Genomic DNA, 20,516 nt, shown 5'->3' on the forward strand with positions numbered 1-20,516 from the left:
GTCCATGGTTTTGTTTTGTGTCCTTGATGCCACTTTTAAAGCTAGCAGAAGCGTATATCAATCTCCATCCTGAGACTTTCTCTCGGATCTAATTAATATTTTCTTCATTCGTTCTTTCATTTCTGACAGTAAATTGTAAGTTTGTGAATACTTTGCTTTGCACATACAGAAATAGGGGCAATTTTATGGAAATGATGGTGTAAATTATACGTTTGTATCTTACGCACTTTGCCCACCTTACGCAAATTCACGAACCACCCTGGTACGTAGGTCAGAATCGGAGCATGCGTAGTGAGGCTCTCATCCCGTGCGCTTGTATTTTGATGAATAAATGCTCTTTTCTTTTGACTTTGTGCTTATAAATGTAAACAGAACTAATCTATATTAAATTTAAATGAATCAGGACACATATATTCGGTCACTTATAAAAATGTACATATTTATTCACCCAGTAAACACAACTATGTATGAGTTAGTGGCTTGGTGGTGATACACTATGATGGTAACGTTGTGAGAAAGTAAATCATCCAGAAATAAAATATGTGACCGCTTTGAACATCTGAATTTATTTACAACCCTACTGAGAGCAGCTACTTACAACAATATATGAATTATAATATTAATATGATAGTTATAAATACAGAAATCACTGCAATTAGCTTAGCAGCTAACACTAGCGACTAAGCTAACAAGTACCGGTGTTGTTGAGCTTGGATATAAACTCACAGCTGTAATGTCTTTTGTATAGTTAGAATACTGCACACAGTGCACAAGCCTTTATTGTATATCTTTTATAATAATAATAATAATAATAGTTATGGTGTATGAGTTATTTAGCTTTAAGTCAGTATCTCAGCAGTGAACTAATTGGCTAGGCTAGGTATTGACACCTTCACATGGCTATTGTAACCTTATTACTATGTAACATACAAATTACTGGCCTTTCCTGATATTCCATGGTACGTATATTACATTCTATTCTATTCCTAATTTATTTATTTATTTATTAGGATTTTAACATCATGTTTTACACTTTCGTTACATTTATGACAGGAAGTAGTTACTCATTACACAAGATTCATCAGTTCACATGGTCAATGTCAAACACAGTCATGCACAATGTTGTACCTCCAATTCACCTCAGTTGCACGTCTTTGGAAACTGGAGCTCCTGGAGGAAACCCACGCAGATACGGGGAGAACATGCAAACTGCACACAAAAAGGACCTGGACCACTCCACCTGGGGATTGAACCAAGGACCTTCTTGCTGTGAGGCGACAGTGCTCTTCCTAATTAAATTAAGGTTTAGCATTTTTATTACCTAATTTATTACCTATATTACCTATTTGGATGCTGGTCCTTTCTGCTTATATAATTCTATTTTCATTTGTATTGATAAAAGTAAAACTTAAAATTAAGACTTTAGGACAGTTGTGCATTTTTTAATTTGAAAGGCTTTATTTTGAAAAACAAAAGAAAAAGAGCTTAAATAAAAAAAAGCAATCAGAGCAATTACAAAAACACCAGAGAGAGAGAAAGAGACTAAGCAGACATTTGCTGCTGTGCATATGATAATAAAAGGCAGTTTGGAGAAAGTAGACATGACCGTTGCATTTTAAAGACTGTGATACCCATACCCCAAATCCACTAACATCAAGTTTAACAGCAACATGGTGGAGAACAATGAATTTTGAATGTTGATTGCATTACGCATATTTCAAATTTTGAGGTACTAGTTACTCAGATAAAAAATGCAAAAACACATCTAGAAGCAACCACGCGAAAGGAACAAGGATGAACTGTTTTGGTAGCGCCTTACAGTACATGTTAACTTGCAGTTTTCTGATTGCTTTTTCTGATTAAATGAAGAACATCTGATGGATAAACTCATGACCTCCACACCACAACTAACATGCAAGTGTGCGGATAAGAGCTCATCATTGAAACGAACGGCATGCAACAAGGCAAAAGTGTAAGTGAACACCTACTGTAAGTCAGGAATTGCAGCATATTACATGTACTTGAACAAATATACGTTTTTTAAATAACAATAATAATCTATATAAAACACACAGTGAAAGAATTCAAGGCAATCCTGTTTATCATAGATTCATGGTTGTGGATTTAACAGTCACTTTTATCCTGATTTATTGTAACATGATCAATGGTAGATACAGACCCTCAGACCAGGATAAAGCAGTTGACAAAAATGAATGTATTTATTTGTAGTTAAGTGCCGTCACATCTGATCTGGCCCAGTTTTTTGGACTTAAATGTTATGGTTTAACTATGACATGAATGTGAATTGACAGGCTGCTTGCAAGCATCAGATTATTCACTGCTGACATACTGCAGTTTCAAAATACCAGTTTATTTAGCTGGTTTTATAATAATTACGCTATAATGTTTATTGACAGTTTATAATCAACTAAAATATCAGTGTTTCAGTCTGTTGTGTTTTTTTCTAAATGGTCAGGTATCTGACAGAACAAAATTGAACCTGCATTATCGATAGGATAGATTGCATTTAACAGTCACAGTAAGTCCAGCCAATAAAGAGCATCTGTAAGCTGTATGTGCATCAGAGGAAGCACGTGTGAGACAGGAGTAAAGCTGAATGTTAATGCTCTCTAGGTGCAACTTATTATATTTATATATATAATGCTTTTTTTTTTACGATTGCCAGAAGTAACTGCTGACCAGTTAACTATTGCTATAATATTAAAAGTGCAAGAAAACACATAAACTTTGGTGACTGCAGCCCAAGGCTGAGTTTTCCAAGGCAAAAGGGCGTCAAAAGCTTAGGGGTGAGGGTTTAAATTTCAAGTTCAGCTAAGCAGCGCTGTAGTGGGTCGCATGTCCAGTAGTCGTAATCCCAGCCCAGGAACCAACCAGTAAATGTGGGCGGCTCGGAGCCCTGCTTGATCTTCACGATGGGCGTGCGGCGGTCGCGGTTGGCAGGGTCTGTTTCGATGTATTTCACAGCTGAAATATAAAGCAGATTGAAAGTCATTCATAGTTGAAGTCAGAAGGTTACTTACACTTGAATAAGACACGCATGCCAGGGCAATCATGGGACGTATAATGATTTTTTTTCTTTATTTGTGACTGAATGAGTTTTATGGTTATGCTGAGTTTTCTGTAAAAGGCAGCTCACTAGGTTTTCAGACAGACCCATAGTGTACCAGAAAACAGACTAGTGCTCTTAAGTCAAGTACAGTATTGCTTTTATATAATGAGCAAATATAATTAATAGAAAATCATTTGGCATTTAGACGAACTCAAACTGAGGTAGATTTAAATTGAATTAAATGAGAAACATTAAACCTAGACAGTAATAAAAAAAACATTACATTTTAAGTATTTTAGTGTGTTAAAATATACAACTAGGGTTATTTAAAATCTTCAAAATCAATGTACCAACCATATAGAAGAAGCAAATTAAAATAAGCCACAAATGACGCTAAAAGAAAACATGCATAATAACCTTCCATATTTCTTCAACTGTTATTTATTTGTGTGTAATGAGCCTCACCTGAAGCCATGGCCTCGGTCTTTTCCTCCTCATGTGCCTCATTACCGAGCCACACAAACACCTGCAACACAACCACACAAATCCCAGAAGACCTCAACATGACATTCTTACTATGATTATTTACATCTTGATTTGTTTTTCTTGTATCTGGATCATATTAGTAGTGTCTTGTTAACAATCCACCAAGAGTTAAGAGGTTCTAAATTAGTTCTAGCTATTCATTTAGATGAATTGGTTTAGATGTCTGATGTGGAATGATTAGCTAAGCCAATATGGGAGGGTCGGGTGTGGTAGGTGCCGAGTTGTTTTTAGGTTGATGATGAGAAGGGGATTTGGGATCGTCAGTCCCTGTGCACCTACCCCTCTGCTTCTTTCTTTGTAAAATAATGCCAAAAGCAATTTTACATTAAATAATGGCCAAAACAAACTAACACTTGTTTTTAAGTAATATTAATTGGTATAGAATTGCATGGTGGAGATGGAAGATGAGATATTACGAAAAGCAAGTCTGAATCTTAGCAGTCAATTCATGAAACTGATCTGGTCCAAATTTGTAATAACGTAAATGGTGTGGACATAAAGTTCACCGTTTATAAGAAATCAGAAGAAGTTACCTGGTCCCAGGTGTCCAGGATCATAACATCATCAGTGGCGAGATCCTCCTGAGTCATCTCCCCAGGTACCTCCTCAATCTGCACAAGCATAAAAACAATCTGCTTCAGAATCTGTTCTCACATTACACCGGGGACGCAAACACGTTATCAAGTGTACATAATCCATGTACACAGGGTTTGTGTCACACACTTACAATGAAGCGTCCGGTTTTGTTGGAGCAGGCGAACAGTCTGGGTGGATGAGTGTCCATCTTATCCTTTAGCCTGGTGGAGGTACGATACTCCGTCTTTCCTCCCAGAGCCCCCCAGAAATCACCTCCACAGGAAACAAAGAATTTAAATCATCACTAAATTGATGTATGCGGACACCAGAACAAATTCATATGTGCTCGCCTTGTTTCAAGGAAGGAACGATAAAGGGTCCCTACAGCAGAAGCTAGAACAATGATGTGACAGAAATAAATGTGTCCATAACCCTGAGTGACGTCTACTGTACTATACAGTAGGTTGAATCAGTACAGAATTAATAGTGTCATTTGTATTTTGAAAGTATTTTTTGTGAATAATATGTGATTTGTACATCAGCAGCGCCTTTTGTCTGCTCTATATATATTTTGGTGTGATACATTGTGATAAACACAATACAGCCAAATGTTGAAACATGCACCCTGATAGTAAACTCCTGTTACCTTTAGTTCATCAATAAGATTATTTAAAATTATATTAATACTTTTTTAATCTATGTTTAAAAAAAAAAGCTTGTAAAAGCTGCCTAAACAATCAATGTGTTCACTTTCAAGAAGGGGATTTTGTCAGCCGTTGCAAATTTATTATTTCATAAATGTGACCAAGTGTTCTGCTCTTACCACTCTCTCCTCCCTCTGGAATTTCGGATGCAGCCACCCCGAGGATGGCACACAGCTGCTGGGCTCCATGTTTCTCTGCGTCACTGGCACCCACACCGACCCACATAAAGGAGCCCGATGGAGTCACCAGAATGAAGGCGTCGTTAGAATTCAGGTTGCCAGACACAGCGTCGACCTGGAGGGAGGAATTTAAACAAGAGTGGAATAATAAGAAAGTGTCTTTAATTATGTATACAGTGTTTTCTGGTGTAGGTCTAGACTAATCTATAAACTATGAACTATGAAACTATGAAATTTTGCAGAAATGAACTATATGTGAAATTTGCATCTATCTGATGCTTAAAATTATTTAATCCAGTTTAAAAACGACACACATGTGTGATGGGGAGAAAATAAGTCTTACTGGTTCCAATGATCCAGTGGAGCCCTGAGCAGAACCATAGAACTGGGCAAAAAACATGACACCTGACCACAATGAGCTTGTTGGACTTTCCATTCCAAAGCCATGGGTATTTATATTGAAGATCTGCCTCTTTTTGTAGCTTTCAAAATACAGATTTGGTCAGTGAGGTCAGGCACTGATGTTGGACATCTAAATTCATACTCTAAATTAGTAGTTTCCTAAACTTCCAACACTCTTATCAATTGGAGAAACAATAATGCTTCTGTCTGTGATTGTGTTCTGATCTACAAACTGTGGCAACAAGCACCAAGCCCAGGTACTGTTCTCTTTGTAATTTTCTTCTAAATGACTTTAAAAGACTATATATGCATATTTATTTAGTTCTTAAATTACTAAATGTTCAAACATGACTGTTTCCTGGCAGAACAGCAAGCCACAGGGGCTGTACGACAGCGTTTTTGCCAGAACCCCTCTGTGTTAAGCACATACCTCCACCGCACGAGTGCAGCCGGTCGAGTTGGAGCGCACTTGGAACAGTCGGGTCTGTGCGGGTTCAGTCTGGCCTCCGTCTCTGGACGTACCACCCTTGTACACCACCATGGGTTTTCCTCCAAACAGACTCATCAGATGTGCCGGTTCCTTACCCTGCACCACACGCACCTGACAAACACACAGACAAGGTTAAATATTGCAAACATATAGCTGAAGGAACAGACATCGAATGGTAACATGCGTTAGTACACTGATGCATTTCATTCTGTTGCTTAGTGATTAGTATGGATAGAACTCAAATGCTATGACTAGGGACGAGGCTTGGACTGTGCTCATTACACACCTTTCATTTCATTTGTGCACCACTGCTATTAAGCCAAATATTGTTTGTGGCTTGCACTTTTATTGCAGTGTTTACAGTAATTCATGAACACATTAATTATGCACTAACATGACACACAGTTTTGCTGCTGTTTGAGTAGATTTCCACCAAGTGGTTATTTTAAACCAATCAGAGAGAGTATAGAGTTGTTGCCAACATTCCCATCAGCTCTTGTGGCGTGTTGGCTGACAGCCGGCCGTTCAACGTCTGGAAAAAGCATTGCTGCATTAAGTCTAGTACAAAAAAGTCTCTTGTGCTCCCTTTCCCTCAAACACTGAGCCCGACTGTCTCTCTTCCAAAGCTGCTCAGTCTAAATTGAATTATGTACTTGTTTACTTTCAGCCTGTTTTAGCCAAGATTGGAACATGGGCTTTAAATCTGTTTTCTGAATGTTTAACCACGTCTGAGTTCTACTTAGGCTCATTCCAATCAATTTTTAGTGTAAACCGACGTTTAATATTTTAAGAAGACTAATTATTTATTATTATCATTATCATGGGTTGTTCTGTGAGTGGTTTGAAAGACTCATAACAGACGAACATTTTAAATTTTCATTTCATTTACATATTAAAACTAATTTATTTTTATTAATATAAATATTTGTGGCCACTGGTAGAGCTGGGTTAGTGTGGAAAGTCTTGGCAAACATACATAGATTTAAAACTGGAAACAAAGACAACACGATCACTGGAGCTTGTTAAATGCACAGATTTCTTTTCAGTTTCTTTTTCCAGCATGCATCCTGGAAATGTATTTTTTTTCTAAGAAACCACCAAGACATTTAGTATCTGTGTTTTTACTCTGTAAAAAAGTCATGCTGGTTCAGAACAAAGCTACCTGAGTAGTGATGGGAGCACCAGCCACCTACAGACAGACATGAGACGTAAATAAAGCAAGAACAGCAAAAAAGGACAAATGAGGATGAAGCTGAGCACAGATGAAGACATGAAGATGAGCAAAGATGAAAAAATGAATGCTTGGTGAAGTTTTAGTTGCCTTAATGTTCACAAAAAATGGTGTAGCAGCTGGGTGTACAAGGAAAAACTCAAATTCTAAAGCATTTCTGTTTAACTTCTTCACTTATAATGAACTATTCAACTATTTAGAACCTGTCCGATTATTAGCTTAGGAAAAGTCATCTGTTCTGGGATCAATCTCCATAGATTTTCAATTTGGTTTAGGTCAGTGGACTGGATTGCAATGGCAGAAGTTTTATTCTGTATTCATTAGACCATTTTTTGTTGACCTGGATGTTTTGGATCACTGTCTTTCCAAAAGATCCAAACTTTAAACAATTTAAGTCCTCTGAAATGAAGATGCTCATTTTCTAGAGCATTTCTATTTAATTTCTTCACTTATAATGAACTATTCAATGTCTTCAACACCTACAATGCTTCATAAGATCCAATACAGAACCTGTTCAGATTATTCCCTTTAGAGAATTCCTTACTTCTTCTCTTCAGCTATTCTCCACAGATTTTCAGTTTGGTTTAGGTCAGTGGACTGGATTGTAATGGCAGAAGTTTTATTCTGTATTCATTAGACCTTTTGTTGTAAAACTGGATGTATGTTTTGGATCACTGTCTTGACGAAAGATCCAAACATTAGGGACTTTAGTTTTAAGGTCAAGGCAGCCATGAATTCTTTTGGACAAAAAATATAACTTTAGTTTATCAGTTTAGTTCTGTATACATACTTTCCTCTTACGCTAAACACACCGTAAGTGCTGGTTAACAAAAAGCTCTCTTCTGACCAAACATTCAGGTTCACTGTTCTAACAGGATTCAGTAAACTACCTACACTTACAGATTTGTATAAAAGTAATGTTGTACGGTTGTTGGAGTGGTCTGTCTGAGTTGAGTTGTCTTGTCTGTATTTCTTCTTGTCCGTTGATGACTACAATAAAACCCTGAATCCTTGAACCCTACCTGTACAGGTCCTCCGCCCAGCTCATCGTCTAGCTGCGTAGCCAGGATGGCCGATGCTCCAATTTCATCCTGTGAGGAGTCCAGACCCTGCCTGCAGAAAATACGGCACTTGGTAAACAACTCATCCCAACACAGCTTTTAATATTATCAAACGGCTGAGAGTTTTTGATAGCATGTTCTAGCACGTCGGATCTATTTATGACTCTCTGAATATCTGCTGTTCCACTTGGTGATAGCAAAGAGACGCCAGGAATACTGGCCATCCAGATTAAGTCGGCCAATGTATGCGCTAAACCAACCATATGAATGACATATGATCAGATGGTGCCCATATATTGCTCTGTACACCCCTGTAAGACTCTACTAATCAGATGTTTGGGTGGTGGGGCATTCTCAGCACTGCAATGACGGCAATATAGTAATAACATGGCAGTGTGTATTGTACTGGCATGGGTGTATTAAGTGCAGCAGTGTTGGTGGGATTTTTTAACACCTTAATGTCAATTCTGAGAGGAGAACAGTGCTTCAACCAAACATATTTAGGCAACAAAAAAGAAAATACCTCTGGTCTTGTAACAGTAGACTTACAAAGGGTACCAACAGGGTATAAACAGTATTTACTGATCCACTCAAACCAGTCCTACAGTAAGCAGTAATTTAACACTCCTGTAAACAAGATTCAAGGTGCTGATTTAATAAACATGCGGCTTCGTCCTTGTACTGAAACCTCATTTTCAGGGACATGAAGTTATAGTTATAACAGCCATGCTTTTGAAAAGGCTGTGTTTGTGTGTGGGAATTTGTGCCCATTTAGACCAAAAGGTATTTGTACAACCAGGCACCGATGCTGGTCAAGAAAGCCACAGTTGATATTCCAGTTCATTCCAGAGCTGTTTGGTTCATCTTCTTACCAAATGTAGATGATGTGTCCCTGTCTGCCTCCATGTTTGTAGTTATAAAGGATGATGTAACTGTCTCCCCCATAGAACTGTCCATATGTTGAGAGGTCAACAGGAACCTTATCTGATCCCTCAATACGCCAGATCTACAAGGATATAATATTATGATAATACATACATTTGTATCCAGTTTGGTATTATCTAACAAAACACACACACACACACACATGCACACACAAATATAATCCCCGTCTTTATCTAATCATTGTTAATCTCCTTGTTCTGTTTGTCTACAGGTATCTTGCAGAGAAACGTACCACACACACCGAGAGCCATGCTAGGAACTCAGTAAACACACCACCACTAAAGCAGGTGCCTCAACCAGACAGAGGTGATCTGTGCCTGTTTAGGCACCCAGCCGAGTCAAAAGCACCACCAGACATCCAAAATAGAAGCACCAGAATTGAATCGGAATCAAACATACTGACCTGTTTTTCTCCACTGCCGTCGTCGATCATGCCGTGCTGCGCCGCCATAGCGGTCGAGTTGTGCAGCGTAGCGGCATCGAACGGCACCTTCTCGACCTTGGCAATGTGGTTGGATACATATGCCGTACCCATGCCCTCTGTCTGGTCCACGTCGTGCCAGTTCTTGAAGAACTGCTTGAACAGGGGCGTCTCGCCCATTTCGGGCAGGATCTGAACCTGGGTGTGTTTCGGGTAACCCATCTTTGCAATGAAGCCGTTCGCCGCTTTCATGGCAGCCTTGCGTTCTTCAACATTGGCGTCCTTTCCTGTTCAGTGGAGCAATTGTTAATTGTTATTGGCATATTTGGCAAAAAAAAATGGCTGCCATATGATGCTGTCATTTTTACCAGCCATTTCCCACAAATCCCACTTGATATGATAGCACTGGACCCTTAAGTCTAAAAACAACTCTGACTAAATGCCAATCAGCCACTTACCTTTCCATACAAAGATCTTTCCGTCTGACCCATGATCCAGAATGAAGCAGTCTGTAGACTCCAGGGTACCCTGGGTGAACGGGTTCTCATCGGCCACCAATGCCATGGCCATGGTGCCACTGGCATCAGAAACCTGTAGATTACAGGACAGTAAATTACATCATGCCACCAGATTTCGACTGCATTGTTCATCTCCACTCTGTGGAGGTAACTGGTACCTTGTAGAGTTTAGCCAGTTTCCGGTTGGAGGCATCTGCTACCACGTCATCACTGGCACCTTCAGGTAGGTCAGGCTTTGCTCCTAGAACCTGGAGTCACAAAAGAAACACAAGTTACTACTGTAATCAAGCAATAACGCACTATAAGGTTGCTTTTTAATTAGAATAATAAAGGTCTGGTATGATCTGCGCATGAATATACGTATAATCTCTGTGTTATTGACCCTTGATGCACAGAGTAGCCATGATGCACTTTAAATGTTGAGTTTGAGCCTCAACGATGCCTAGTCTATTGTGGAAGGGAGTCCAAGAGAGCAAACAGCCTCTTTCTAGGTATTAAGAGAAGGCCTTTTATCTGGAAATCTAAAGCACTTTGGTTGGTTCCATGGCTGGGTATGTTGGTATATGTATTATTAGTAATTCCCCTTTGTGTTTAGGTTTAATTTAGGTTGTTCCACTGACCTCAAGCATCTTTTCCCGTTCCACACCTTCATCACACACGTAGACCCGGGCTCTTCCACTGCGCTCGTTATCCCGGATGGCTTTGGCCAGCTGAGTGGCTTTCAGCTTTTCAAAGCGGTTGCTCTTGGATCCACACCACTGGTAGATTTCCTGTCATACACACGTTAGGACACAAGTATTTTACCGTGGTCTGGTTGACATTATTACCTACTGCTTCAACTCTATCTATTTTAGTGATACTCACGTTGCCAAGATCCAGGATGAAACAGTCGTCCCGGTTAAAACTATCCCAGCTAACTGGCACCTCCGTTGCTCTAACAACACGTCGACCTTTGACTTGGAGCACACGCTGCATCACCACCTCGTTGGTGACGACGTGCTTAAAGCCTGAAGCGACTCCTCCTTTCTAAAAATAAAAACAGCACATTATTAATCAGGAGTTACGTTCTGTGAGAATGTTGAGGGTGTGATAAATTAGAATGAGGTTCTCTCATCAGCACCGTATCTGTACCTACACCATAAGCAGATGCTTTTATCTGAAATGACTTAACTGTGACTGAATACAGAATGAGCAATTGAGGTGCTCAGGTGTCCAACACTAGCAACTTGACAGTGATGGGGATTGAACCCACAAGCTTCTGATTACCAGCTAAGCTAACTGTCATGTCTAGATAGTTAACAGGAAAATTGTGCACGTCTCGTACCATGTACTGCAGACCTTTCTTAAAGTAGCCCAGAAAGGTTTTAGATTCATGACCCTGGACCTCACGGTACTGGATGGGTTTCCCACCCAGATAGTCGTCCATCTGTACAGTAAATATGGCGGCTGATCCACTTTCATCCTGCGTACAATAATCGCCTGGAAAACACAGACAAGACAGATGAACTTTGTGGGTATACAATTACTAACTGTAGCCTAAAGTGTATCTCTGTACACCTTGTCACCCCCTGTAATTCAATTATCAATCGAATCAGACCACCATAGGACCCTACTGACCAGATGTTTAGGTGTTTGAACCATTTTGTGGTATGAATGTATTAGGTGCAGCAGTGTTGTTGGGGTTCTAAATACTGTTTGAAGCTGACTGGCCTCTTTAACATTGTAGGCGTACAGCTATAAGCTTTTTTCATGAGCAATATGTGTTAGCTTTCCTCTACTTTCTGATCACATGATGTTGCTTGCTTTATATCTTTGCTTCGAGCACTGTTGGCCTGAAATCAGCCAGTGTTTGCCGTGAAGTTTCCAATAAAAGAATCCACAATATACCGAGATCTACCATGACACATTCCTCACCCAGTCTCTATTGAGCTGTTCATTTAGCTGGAGCTATCTAATTATTCATGCTGAACGCTTTTATAGGTCAGAGCCGGTCTGTTTTGATTGACCCATTACATCCCTCGTGTCCTGTTTTGACTCTAAGTTCTAAGTCTTACCCAGCCAGAAGTGGAGATCGTACTGCAGGTTGCCGGATCGCTGTTTGATGGTATTTAGGACCAAATAGGCGTCGCCGGTGTAGAACCCACCATACAGGTTCTCGGGTACGGGAACAAGATCGAAGTTCTCAATTCTCCACACCTGCAGTCCAGGCTGCTGCCCTGCCTTCTCAAACTCTGCGTGGTACACCATACTGCCTATAGGGGCACACAAATAATGCACAGATAAACAGACATATCGTCGCTTTTCGATGAAAAACACGTATCTCCAAAAACGCAGCTTTTTAGTAAAGAGCAAAAAAAATTTCACCTGGCTGTAATGATGCAAACAAACCACAGATGGCGACATTTACATACAATTCAGCACAGAAATTAAAATTTTTCAGGTCGTCAGTCCGTCGGTTTCATATATAAAATGGACTTACGTGTACAAATATAAATCATGTTTACTACCATGCAATTAAATAACCTGCATAAACTGTATAGATCAAATATTACGCATTTCTCAAACAGTACCGGAGGGGGAAGGAAGAGCAGATACGCGGTTTTGATGGACAGGTCTAGCAGACAATGGAGATACTTGTTAAAGAGATTGCGTGATTTTTAATCTTATTATTGGTCACTTTGATATTCGCTGCTATGGACAGACACAGATTTATACCCACAATCAACACATGTAAAAAAAAAGTGAAAACCACTAAAAGTGGAGATACATGTTTTTCATCGGACAGCGACGATATACAGTGCCCCTCAGCTTAATACACACAAAAACTGGGAGAACTGGGAGTTTCTATAAGCCCAGGCACTGGAATTCCGTGTTGAAGGACATTTGGGCCAAGCCCTCATGAAGAGGAAAAGCCGTGACTCAAATCGGCAGCTGCTCATAGGATTTACACCAGCTGCTTCCTCTGATGGGAATTACCAACGATTCTGACTGCGAACATACAGGTCCTTCTCAAAAAATTAGCATATTGTGATAAAGTTCATTATTTTCCATAATGTAATGATAAAAATTAAACTTTCATATATTTTAGATTCATTGCACACCAACTGAAATATTTCAGGTCTTTTATTGTTTTAATACTGATGATTTTGGCATACAGCTCATGAAAACCCAAAATTCCTATCTCAAAAAATTAGCATATCATGAAAAGGTTCTCTAAACGAGCTATTAACCTAATCATCTGAATCAACGAATTAACTCTAAACACCTGCAAAAGATTCCTGAGGCTTTTAAAAACTCCCAGCCTGGTTCATTACTCAAAACTGCAATCATGGGTAAGACTGCCGACCTGACTGCTGTCCAGAAGGCCATCATTGACACCCTCAAGCAAGAGGGTAAGACACCGAAAGAAATTTCTGAACGAATAGGCTGTTCCCAGAGTGCTGTATCAAGGCACCTCAGTGGGAAGTCTGTGGGAAGGAAAAAGTGTGGCAGAAAACGCTGCACAACGAGAAGAGGTGACCGGACCCTGAGGAAGATTGTGGAGAAGGGCCGATTCCAGACCTTGGGGGACCTGCGGAAGCAGTGGACTGAGTCTGGAGTAGAAACATCCAGAGCCACCGTGCACAGGCGTGTGCAGGAAATGGGCTACAGGTGCCGCATTCCCCAGGTCAAGCCACTTTTGAACCAGAAACAGCGGCAGAAGCGCCTGACCTGGGCTACAGAGAAGCAGCACTGGACTGTTGCTCAGTGGTCCAAAGTACTGTTTTCGGAAATCAAGGTGCCAGAGTCTGGAGGAAGACTGGGGAGAAGGAAATGCCAAAATGCCTGAAGTCCAGTGTCAAGTACCCACAGTCAGTGATGGTCTGGGGTGCCATGTCAGCTGCTGGTGTTGGTCCACTGTGTTTTATCAAGGGCAGGGTCAATGCAGCTAGCTATCAGGAGATTTTGGAGCACTTCATGCTTCCATCTGCTGAAAAGCTTTATGGAGATGAAGATTTCATTTTTCAGCACGACCTGGCACCTGCTCACAGTGCCAAAACCACTGGTGAATGGTTTACTGACCATGGTATTACTGTGCTCAATTGGCCTGCCAACTCTCCTGACCTGAACCCCATAGAGAATCTGTGGGATATTGTGAAGAGAAAGTTGAGAGACACAAGACCCAACACTCTGGATGAGCTTAAGGCCGCTATCGAAGCATCCTGGGCCTCCATAACACCTCAGCAGTGCCACAGGCTGATTGCCTCCATGCCACGCCGCATTGAAGCAGTCATTTCTGCAAAAGGATTCCCGACCAAGTATTGAGTGCATAACTGAACATAATTATTTGAAGGTTGACTTTTTTTGTATTAAAAACACTTTTCTTTTATTGGTCGGATGAAATATGCTAATTTTTTGAGATATATAATAGCTCGTTTAGAGAACCTTTTCATGATATGCTAATTTTTTGAGATAGGAATTTTGGGTTTTCATGAGCTGTATGCCAAAATCATCAGTATTAAAACAATAAAAGACCTGAAATATTTCAGTTGGTGTGCAATGAATCTAAAATATATGAAAGTTTAATTTGTATCATTACATTATGGAAAATAATGAACTTTATCACAATATGCTAATTTTTTGAGAAGGACCTGTACACACACTGCTCTGAATTCATTCAGCATGGTACTGCACTGGGGCTCTTAGAGAGGGGCTCGTGTTGGCACAGTTTACCTCCACTTGTGGTAGGCGAGTAGGGATGTTTGAGATTTTTCAGCTCTGCTAGCTCCTCTCTGGGACAACCAACCACTGAACATTTAATAAACAGACACAGAACCAGTCAAAATGTACCTTTTAATGCACTGTTTGCCTCTCTCTGCTGGTGTATAGGCTGCGAAGCTAATTAACACATTAATTGTTTTTTTTCAGTAAAGGAAGTGTCCTGTCTAATGAATCATTTTAGGGAAGTTGAAGTTAGAAATTCCTTCCCTCAAACAGATTACATTGCAGAAGTCATCATCTAATCATACTGACAATTATACTGACATTAAATTACCTTATTTAACAAACAAATTACTTCACCTGTCAGTGGTCATACTGTTATGCCTGGTCAGTGTATATACCTGTTAGGAATGGCTCTGGCAGAAATGCCTGAACTGTAGACATAATCTGTAGTGAGGAAACTGCACGTCACACACCAGCCATGTTTATTTCAAGATACAGTCATGTTAAAACAGTTGTTACTCAACACAAACACAACTGGTCCCTCTGGATCTGATCCAACCATATGAGGTCTGGGTAATTAGATCTTGCACACATGGGATGTGTGAAATCTCCTCAGGACTTTTTTCTGCCTGACATGACAATGTATTAATTATAAGTGGATACAATGAAGGCAAAGCAAGAAATCATCCTATTCTGGTACTTAATAATAATTAGAAAACATATTTAGACACCACAAGTTAAAATCTGTAGTATTCCCTTGCAAAGCTGTTTAGCTTGCTTTGAGTTATCTGTGGTATGAAGATCCATTCCACTTTATGATCAAAGCTATATAAAGACTCCAATAAACACACACTGTATCTGGCTCACACATACACACGTCTCATAGCAGAGCTGGTGCAGTAGGTGTAGTTGAACCATTTGCATTTTGCTGCTGTTACATCCACGTGTCACCATGTGAGAGTTTGCCAGTCTAAACAGCTTTATAAATAGCCCTGGTCACATGACTGACGTTGCATGCATCAAGGACTCATGGGAAAATGGGAGAGGAGCACAGGGAGAAGACTCGCCAGCCAGCATGCTATTAAAGCTACATGAGAAAGATGAGATTTGTGTTTACTGTAAAGCAGAATATGAGAAACATGCAGAAGGACTGTACACGCATATACACACTATTTGGCCAAATGTATTTGGACACCCGACCATAAGCTTGTTGGACGTCCCATTACGAAAATAAATAGTATTTAAATAGAGTGACATCTATGTGATCTTTTTAGCTACTCTTCTGACTGGGATTCAGTGGGAATTTGTGCCTATTCAGTCAAAAGAGCATCTGTATGGCTAAGCACTGTTGGTCAAGAAAGCCTCAGTTGATGTTCCAGTTTGGGCAGTGGAGTTTCTTTAACCTGAGCTTTTCTTAATGGCTTTATAGAGCTTGCTGTGTGCACAGGGGAACAGTGTTGCTGGAACAGGAAAGCGCCTTCCACTGTTGCTGCAAAGTTGGAAGCTTATAATTTTACTTATATAACTGATTTATTAATAAATCTTAACAACTATTGTGTTAGAAGTGGTGTTTCAATACTGTCCATATAGTGTACATTAAACAATGATTATTTTAACAATCATCATACAGTCCTCACTTCCAGAAAATCTAGGGCAGTATATAAAATGCAAATAATATCAGCAAGCATTACTTCTCTACAAAACCACTGAACTAAAAGACACCGAACACTGGGATAATGACATCACTGTGACTGTATCAACCATGGTTGTGCCCAAGTGGCACATAAAACATGAGTCACTGTGTGGGTGGGGTGGATTTTACTGCTCACGGCTATGAATTGTAGTTTAATTATTATCCGAACTTGAAGTAATCTTGAAGTGTAGCCACACCTATTTCTGCACAAATCAAGCCTACAGCACAAGTCAGTTAAGCTCTCTAAAAGCAAGGATGCCACCACAAGTCAATTAAGCTTTACTCTGCACAATGTCAGCACTAAAACTGCATGTCAGGAGCTTTACAGACTGGGTTTCCATGACCAAGCAACCACTCACAAGAATTAGACCACCAGGCACAAGTGTCATGTGTAGGCTGGAATGAAGTGAGGTAAACAGTCATTGGACTCAGGAGCAGTGAAAACAAATCATGTTTCATTATTTGGTAATCGAACAGAAGAATCTGGGTTTGGCAGATGCCAGCTTCAAAGGTTTGGTAAAAACAAAAAAACATACAAGTAAATATCTAACAAGCCAATATTGATTAATTGTAGATCAATATTGATCTGACCATTGTGGTCTTGTCCATTCTTAACTGGATACTGGAAGAGCAGTGTGGCAAAAATAATACTTTTGACAACCTATCTTTGCCCACATTACATCACTGAGGCATTTCCTGTCAAGATTAATAAGATATGAGAATCCAAAATAGGAACTGAACATTTCTAGGTCCTCCAGGCTCCAATGTTCTCTCTTGTTGTGTTCCGAAAAGGTTTTTTTAATCTGACTAGCATCAGAGGGCTCCTAGTTCAGTAAATACTACAAGTGGCACTTGGAGGCACATTAACTTTAGGCCCTAGCTAGAGAACACCTCAGCAAGAAGCTCTCAGATGCCCACACAGAGGGTAAGATTTACCCAGTGTACACGTTTACCATGTGAGCTGAATATGGAACCCTAGACAGATTTGGAGTCCTCTCTGAACTTGCTGTAATTGCATGCTATTTTCACTAAACTGCAATTTACTGTCTTTTAGGTTTGGATCTAAATGAGGGGTTTAGATCAGCAGGTCTGTACAGAGCACATTGATTTGGACAGCTGGTGAAAGGACAGGCGCTTGTACTAGGCTTCCTCCTCAGATGAAAAAGCCAGACGCTCAGAGATAAGGAGAATTATGGCTTCCAAATGTTAAAGCCAAGGTAAACACAGTGGATGAAGCAGAGCTGCTTGTTTGTCTATCACTAGGATGTCTATCTTTAGTGTATTTTCATGTTCTCAATGTACAGCAATTCATGTGAAGGATTCCAATTATGAATGGACCGAGGGGTCAAAACCTAGTCCTAGTCTAAAATTAGTCCTCATTTTAGAAAACAGTGTTGGCTTATGAAAGAGTAAAAGCTGATAAATTACTGGGTAAAAGATGCCAACACCTTCTGAGGTGGTAGATCTCAGTAAACATCCCAGTAAACCAACAAGAGATGAAGGTAACAAAATAAAGTACATACTGTATGTATAGGGGTTTTATGATACAGACAAGGGTTCATCCATCACGCCAATATATTGCGGGACCTCACCCATCCCCATCTCAGACAGCCAATCATCATACAGCCACCCAACTGGCCGATAGCACCACTGGGGATTCACACCATGGATGCCAGCTGTAGTGGGTTTGCATAATTTTACTGCCACGGGTCTACTGAGTTCTCCAGATTATTATGATTGTTGGTAGTAGTAGTTAAGAATAATAAAGTGTTCACCAATGCCTGTTTGGATTAGCTTACCCAAAGAAATACAAATAAAAAGAAGCATCAGAGCAGCATCTAAATCATATAGCATCTCATCTAGCAGCACAATATTTATCTTGTCCATAAATTTGACAAGGTTTGAATAGAATGAAGACCAGACCAGTCGCGGTGATTGCAAACAATGTATTGTCACATGAATTATTACAAATTGTAATATAAATAAATGTGTCCATCAAGTCTAAATGTACTGACATTTTCTGCTTTGGGGTTCCTATAGTGATAATACAAACTACAACAAGCACTTCCTCTTGTGGTATTTTGAGGTCTGTGTTGTTTGTGTGTTTCCATGGTATCTGAGGGTATCTATACATGATGCATTGCATGCACATCAAAAACAGGAAGTTCTAGATAAAACTGCTTAATGCAATATACACTAGCATATTAAAATAGTATATGGACATGACCATGGGCCTGCCAAGCATCCCATTTCAAAACCATGGGCAGTAATATAAATAAAAAGTTGGCTTTGTAGTGCAGTCATAACAGGCTCCACTCTTCAGGCAAGGCTTTCCAGAAAACTTGAAAAATATACGCCTGAGGGAATTTGTGCCCATTTAGTCGAAGGATAATTTTAGAGGTCATGTCTCTGTGAAGTCAACTGAAGTTCCTCTACACCAACCTAAATGAAACCATGTTTTCATAAACCAGAGGAGCACAGTCATGCCGGTCTCCCTGATGCAATGTAGTAACACAGCCCAGATGGGCTGCCAATCCACCCACGGGAAAGCCATTTAGACATGGGAGAGGCATGTCGAAATCCACACCGAGTTTAGTGTTCAAAACAGACCCTAGCCAGAAATTATACTCATGAGAGGGTAGCAAGGAGGAAACCACTGCTTACCAAGAGAAACATCAATGTTCAGTTGATATTTACAAGAAGCACCAAGATGATCACCAAACCAAGAGCCAAATCAAAACCTGAAAGCAAGTACAGCATTGTATAGTAGGAACACATGGTGCTGGTAGTGTCAAGGTGTGGGGTGCATATTTGCTACCAAGACATCCAAGTTTCTGTGGGAACAATGAATTCCACTCATTGTGGAAAATCTTGGTGGAGAATGTAGAGGCTGAACGTGAAGATGTAATTGAGCTATGCAGCAAAGCAGTTATCCAAAATACAAAAGCAAGTCCACGTCTAAATAGCTGAAAGAGATACGATTTAACAGCTTTGTCAAAAAACACAATACTTTACTGTAAAACGAGATTCTGAAAAGATGGATGGGTGGGTAGCCTATGAAATGACTTTTTGGGTGATGTTTTACGAACGTTACGTGAAGATGTGTTTCTATGTTTCCTTTAATAATCTCACATCATACACAGTGACAAATACGCGAGGACTGAGGCAAAGGAAGAGAAAACGGCTGCATGTATTGACCATATATGGTCTGGTTGCGCAAATCTGCACCGAATAGAGTTGGGATAGGTGCAAATTTGCGCACTGGGCAAAACATGCAAATAAAAGCTGTGCCGCTGGAGAAACGAGGCGCAGTTTAAAGCACAACTGATGTGGCCTGCACAGGAACTTAAATATAAAAGTATCCCAGTATTTGCAGCCTGAAGAATCAAGTTAAGCTGAATAAAATTACTCTGATATTTATGCATTTAAAGCGAGGATTATGCAGTAAAACAGTTCTTACCTGTAGTTGAGGAGTTTTCTGACCTGGGTTTGACTGCTGTCGGACTACAGAATGAAAATCTGTGCTGGGCGGCGCCGCACTGGCTGACTGTCAACCCACTACTAACTGGAGAGCTGCAGTTTCATCCACGCCTCTTTAAAGACACACTGCAGGGTTTTAAACACCTTTATCCGTGTTTGGATAGAATCTGTCTTATTTACATTCATTCATTTCATTTTAATCCTGATCAGGGTCGCAGGGCTTCAGACTGAAGTGTGGGAGAAGGGGGTGATGCAGAGGCTCTTTGGATGAACGTATTATATTCAAGGACGGATTAAGGATAGTCTGGGCCCCTGGGCAAATAATTTTGAAACAATACAAATTCAGAAACATTAAGTAAGGGCCTGAATCGCATATTTGCAACAAAACGTCTGTTATGAAATATGGTAGCTTGCCTGGCAATTTGTAGGTCCCTAGAAAGTCAAGGAGCCATGGTAAACGACTTCTATGGAAGTCAAGGGCCCCATAGCAGGGGCC

General features: G+C 40.1%; 1 protein-coding gene across 1 annotated transcript; it reads right to left on the bottom strand.

The window, feature by feature from the left end:
* Positions 1-1,451: 1,451 nt before the first annotated feature.
* Positions 1,452-20,056, bottom strand: gsna (gelsolin a). Its single transcript, XM_063011150.1, has 16 exons — positions 20,001-20,056; positions 12,198-12,395; positions 11,468-11,622; positions 11,008-11,169; positions 10,764-10,913; positions 10,302-10,391; positions 10,084-10,216; positions 9,608-9,912; positions 9,132-9,265; positions 8,221-8,311; positions 5,908-6,078; positions 5,016-5,190; positions 4,344-4,465; positions 4,150-4,227; positions 3,536-3,596; positions 1,452-2,985 (listed from the first exon to the last, which is right to left on the bottom strand). Exons 2-16 carry the CDS (start codon positions 12,388-12,390, stop codon positions 2,816-2,818), a joined length of 2,190 nt encoding a protein of 729 aa, XP_062867220.1. The 5' UTR covers positions 12,391-12,395; positions 20,001-20,056; the 3' UTR covers positions 1,452-2,815.
* Between the last annotated feature and the right edge of the window lie 460 nt (positions 20,057-20,516).

The sequence above is a fragment of the Trichomycterus rosablanca genome, chromosome 16, assembly GCF_030014385.1.
Source record: "Trichomycterus rosablanca isolate fTriRos1 chromosome 16, fTriRos1.hap1, whole genome shotgun sequence".
Classification (NCBI taxonomy): Eukaryota; Metazoa; Chordata; class Actinopteri; order Siluriformes; family Trichomycteridae; genus Trichomycterus; species Trichomycterus rosablanca.

Excerpts from the sequence above, each read along its gene's own strand:
- gsna (XM_063011150.1), bottom strand. The coding sequence starts at position 12,390 with ATGGTGTACCACGCAGAGTTTGAGAAGGCAGGGCAGCAGCCTGGACTG. Across the intron at positions 9,266-9,607 it reads ACGGCAGTGGAGAAAAACAG|ATCTGGCGTATTGAGGGATC; the intron begins GTCAGTATGTTT and ends ATATCCTTGTAG. Across the intron at positions 5,191-5,907 it reads GCTGCACTCGTGCGGTGGAG|GTCGACGCTGTGTCTGGCAA; the intron begins GTATGTGCTTAA and ends TCCTCCCTCCAG.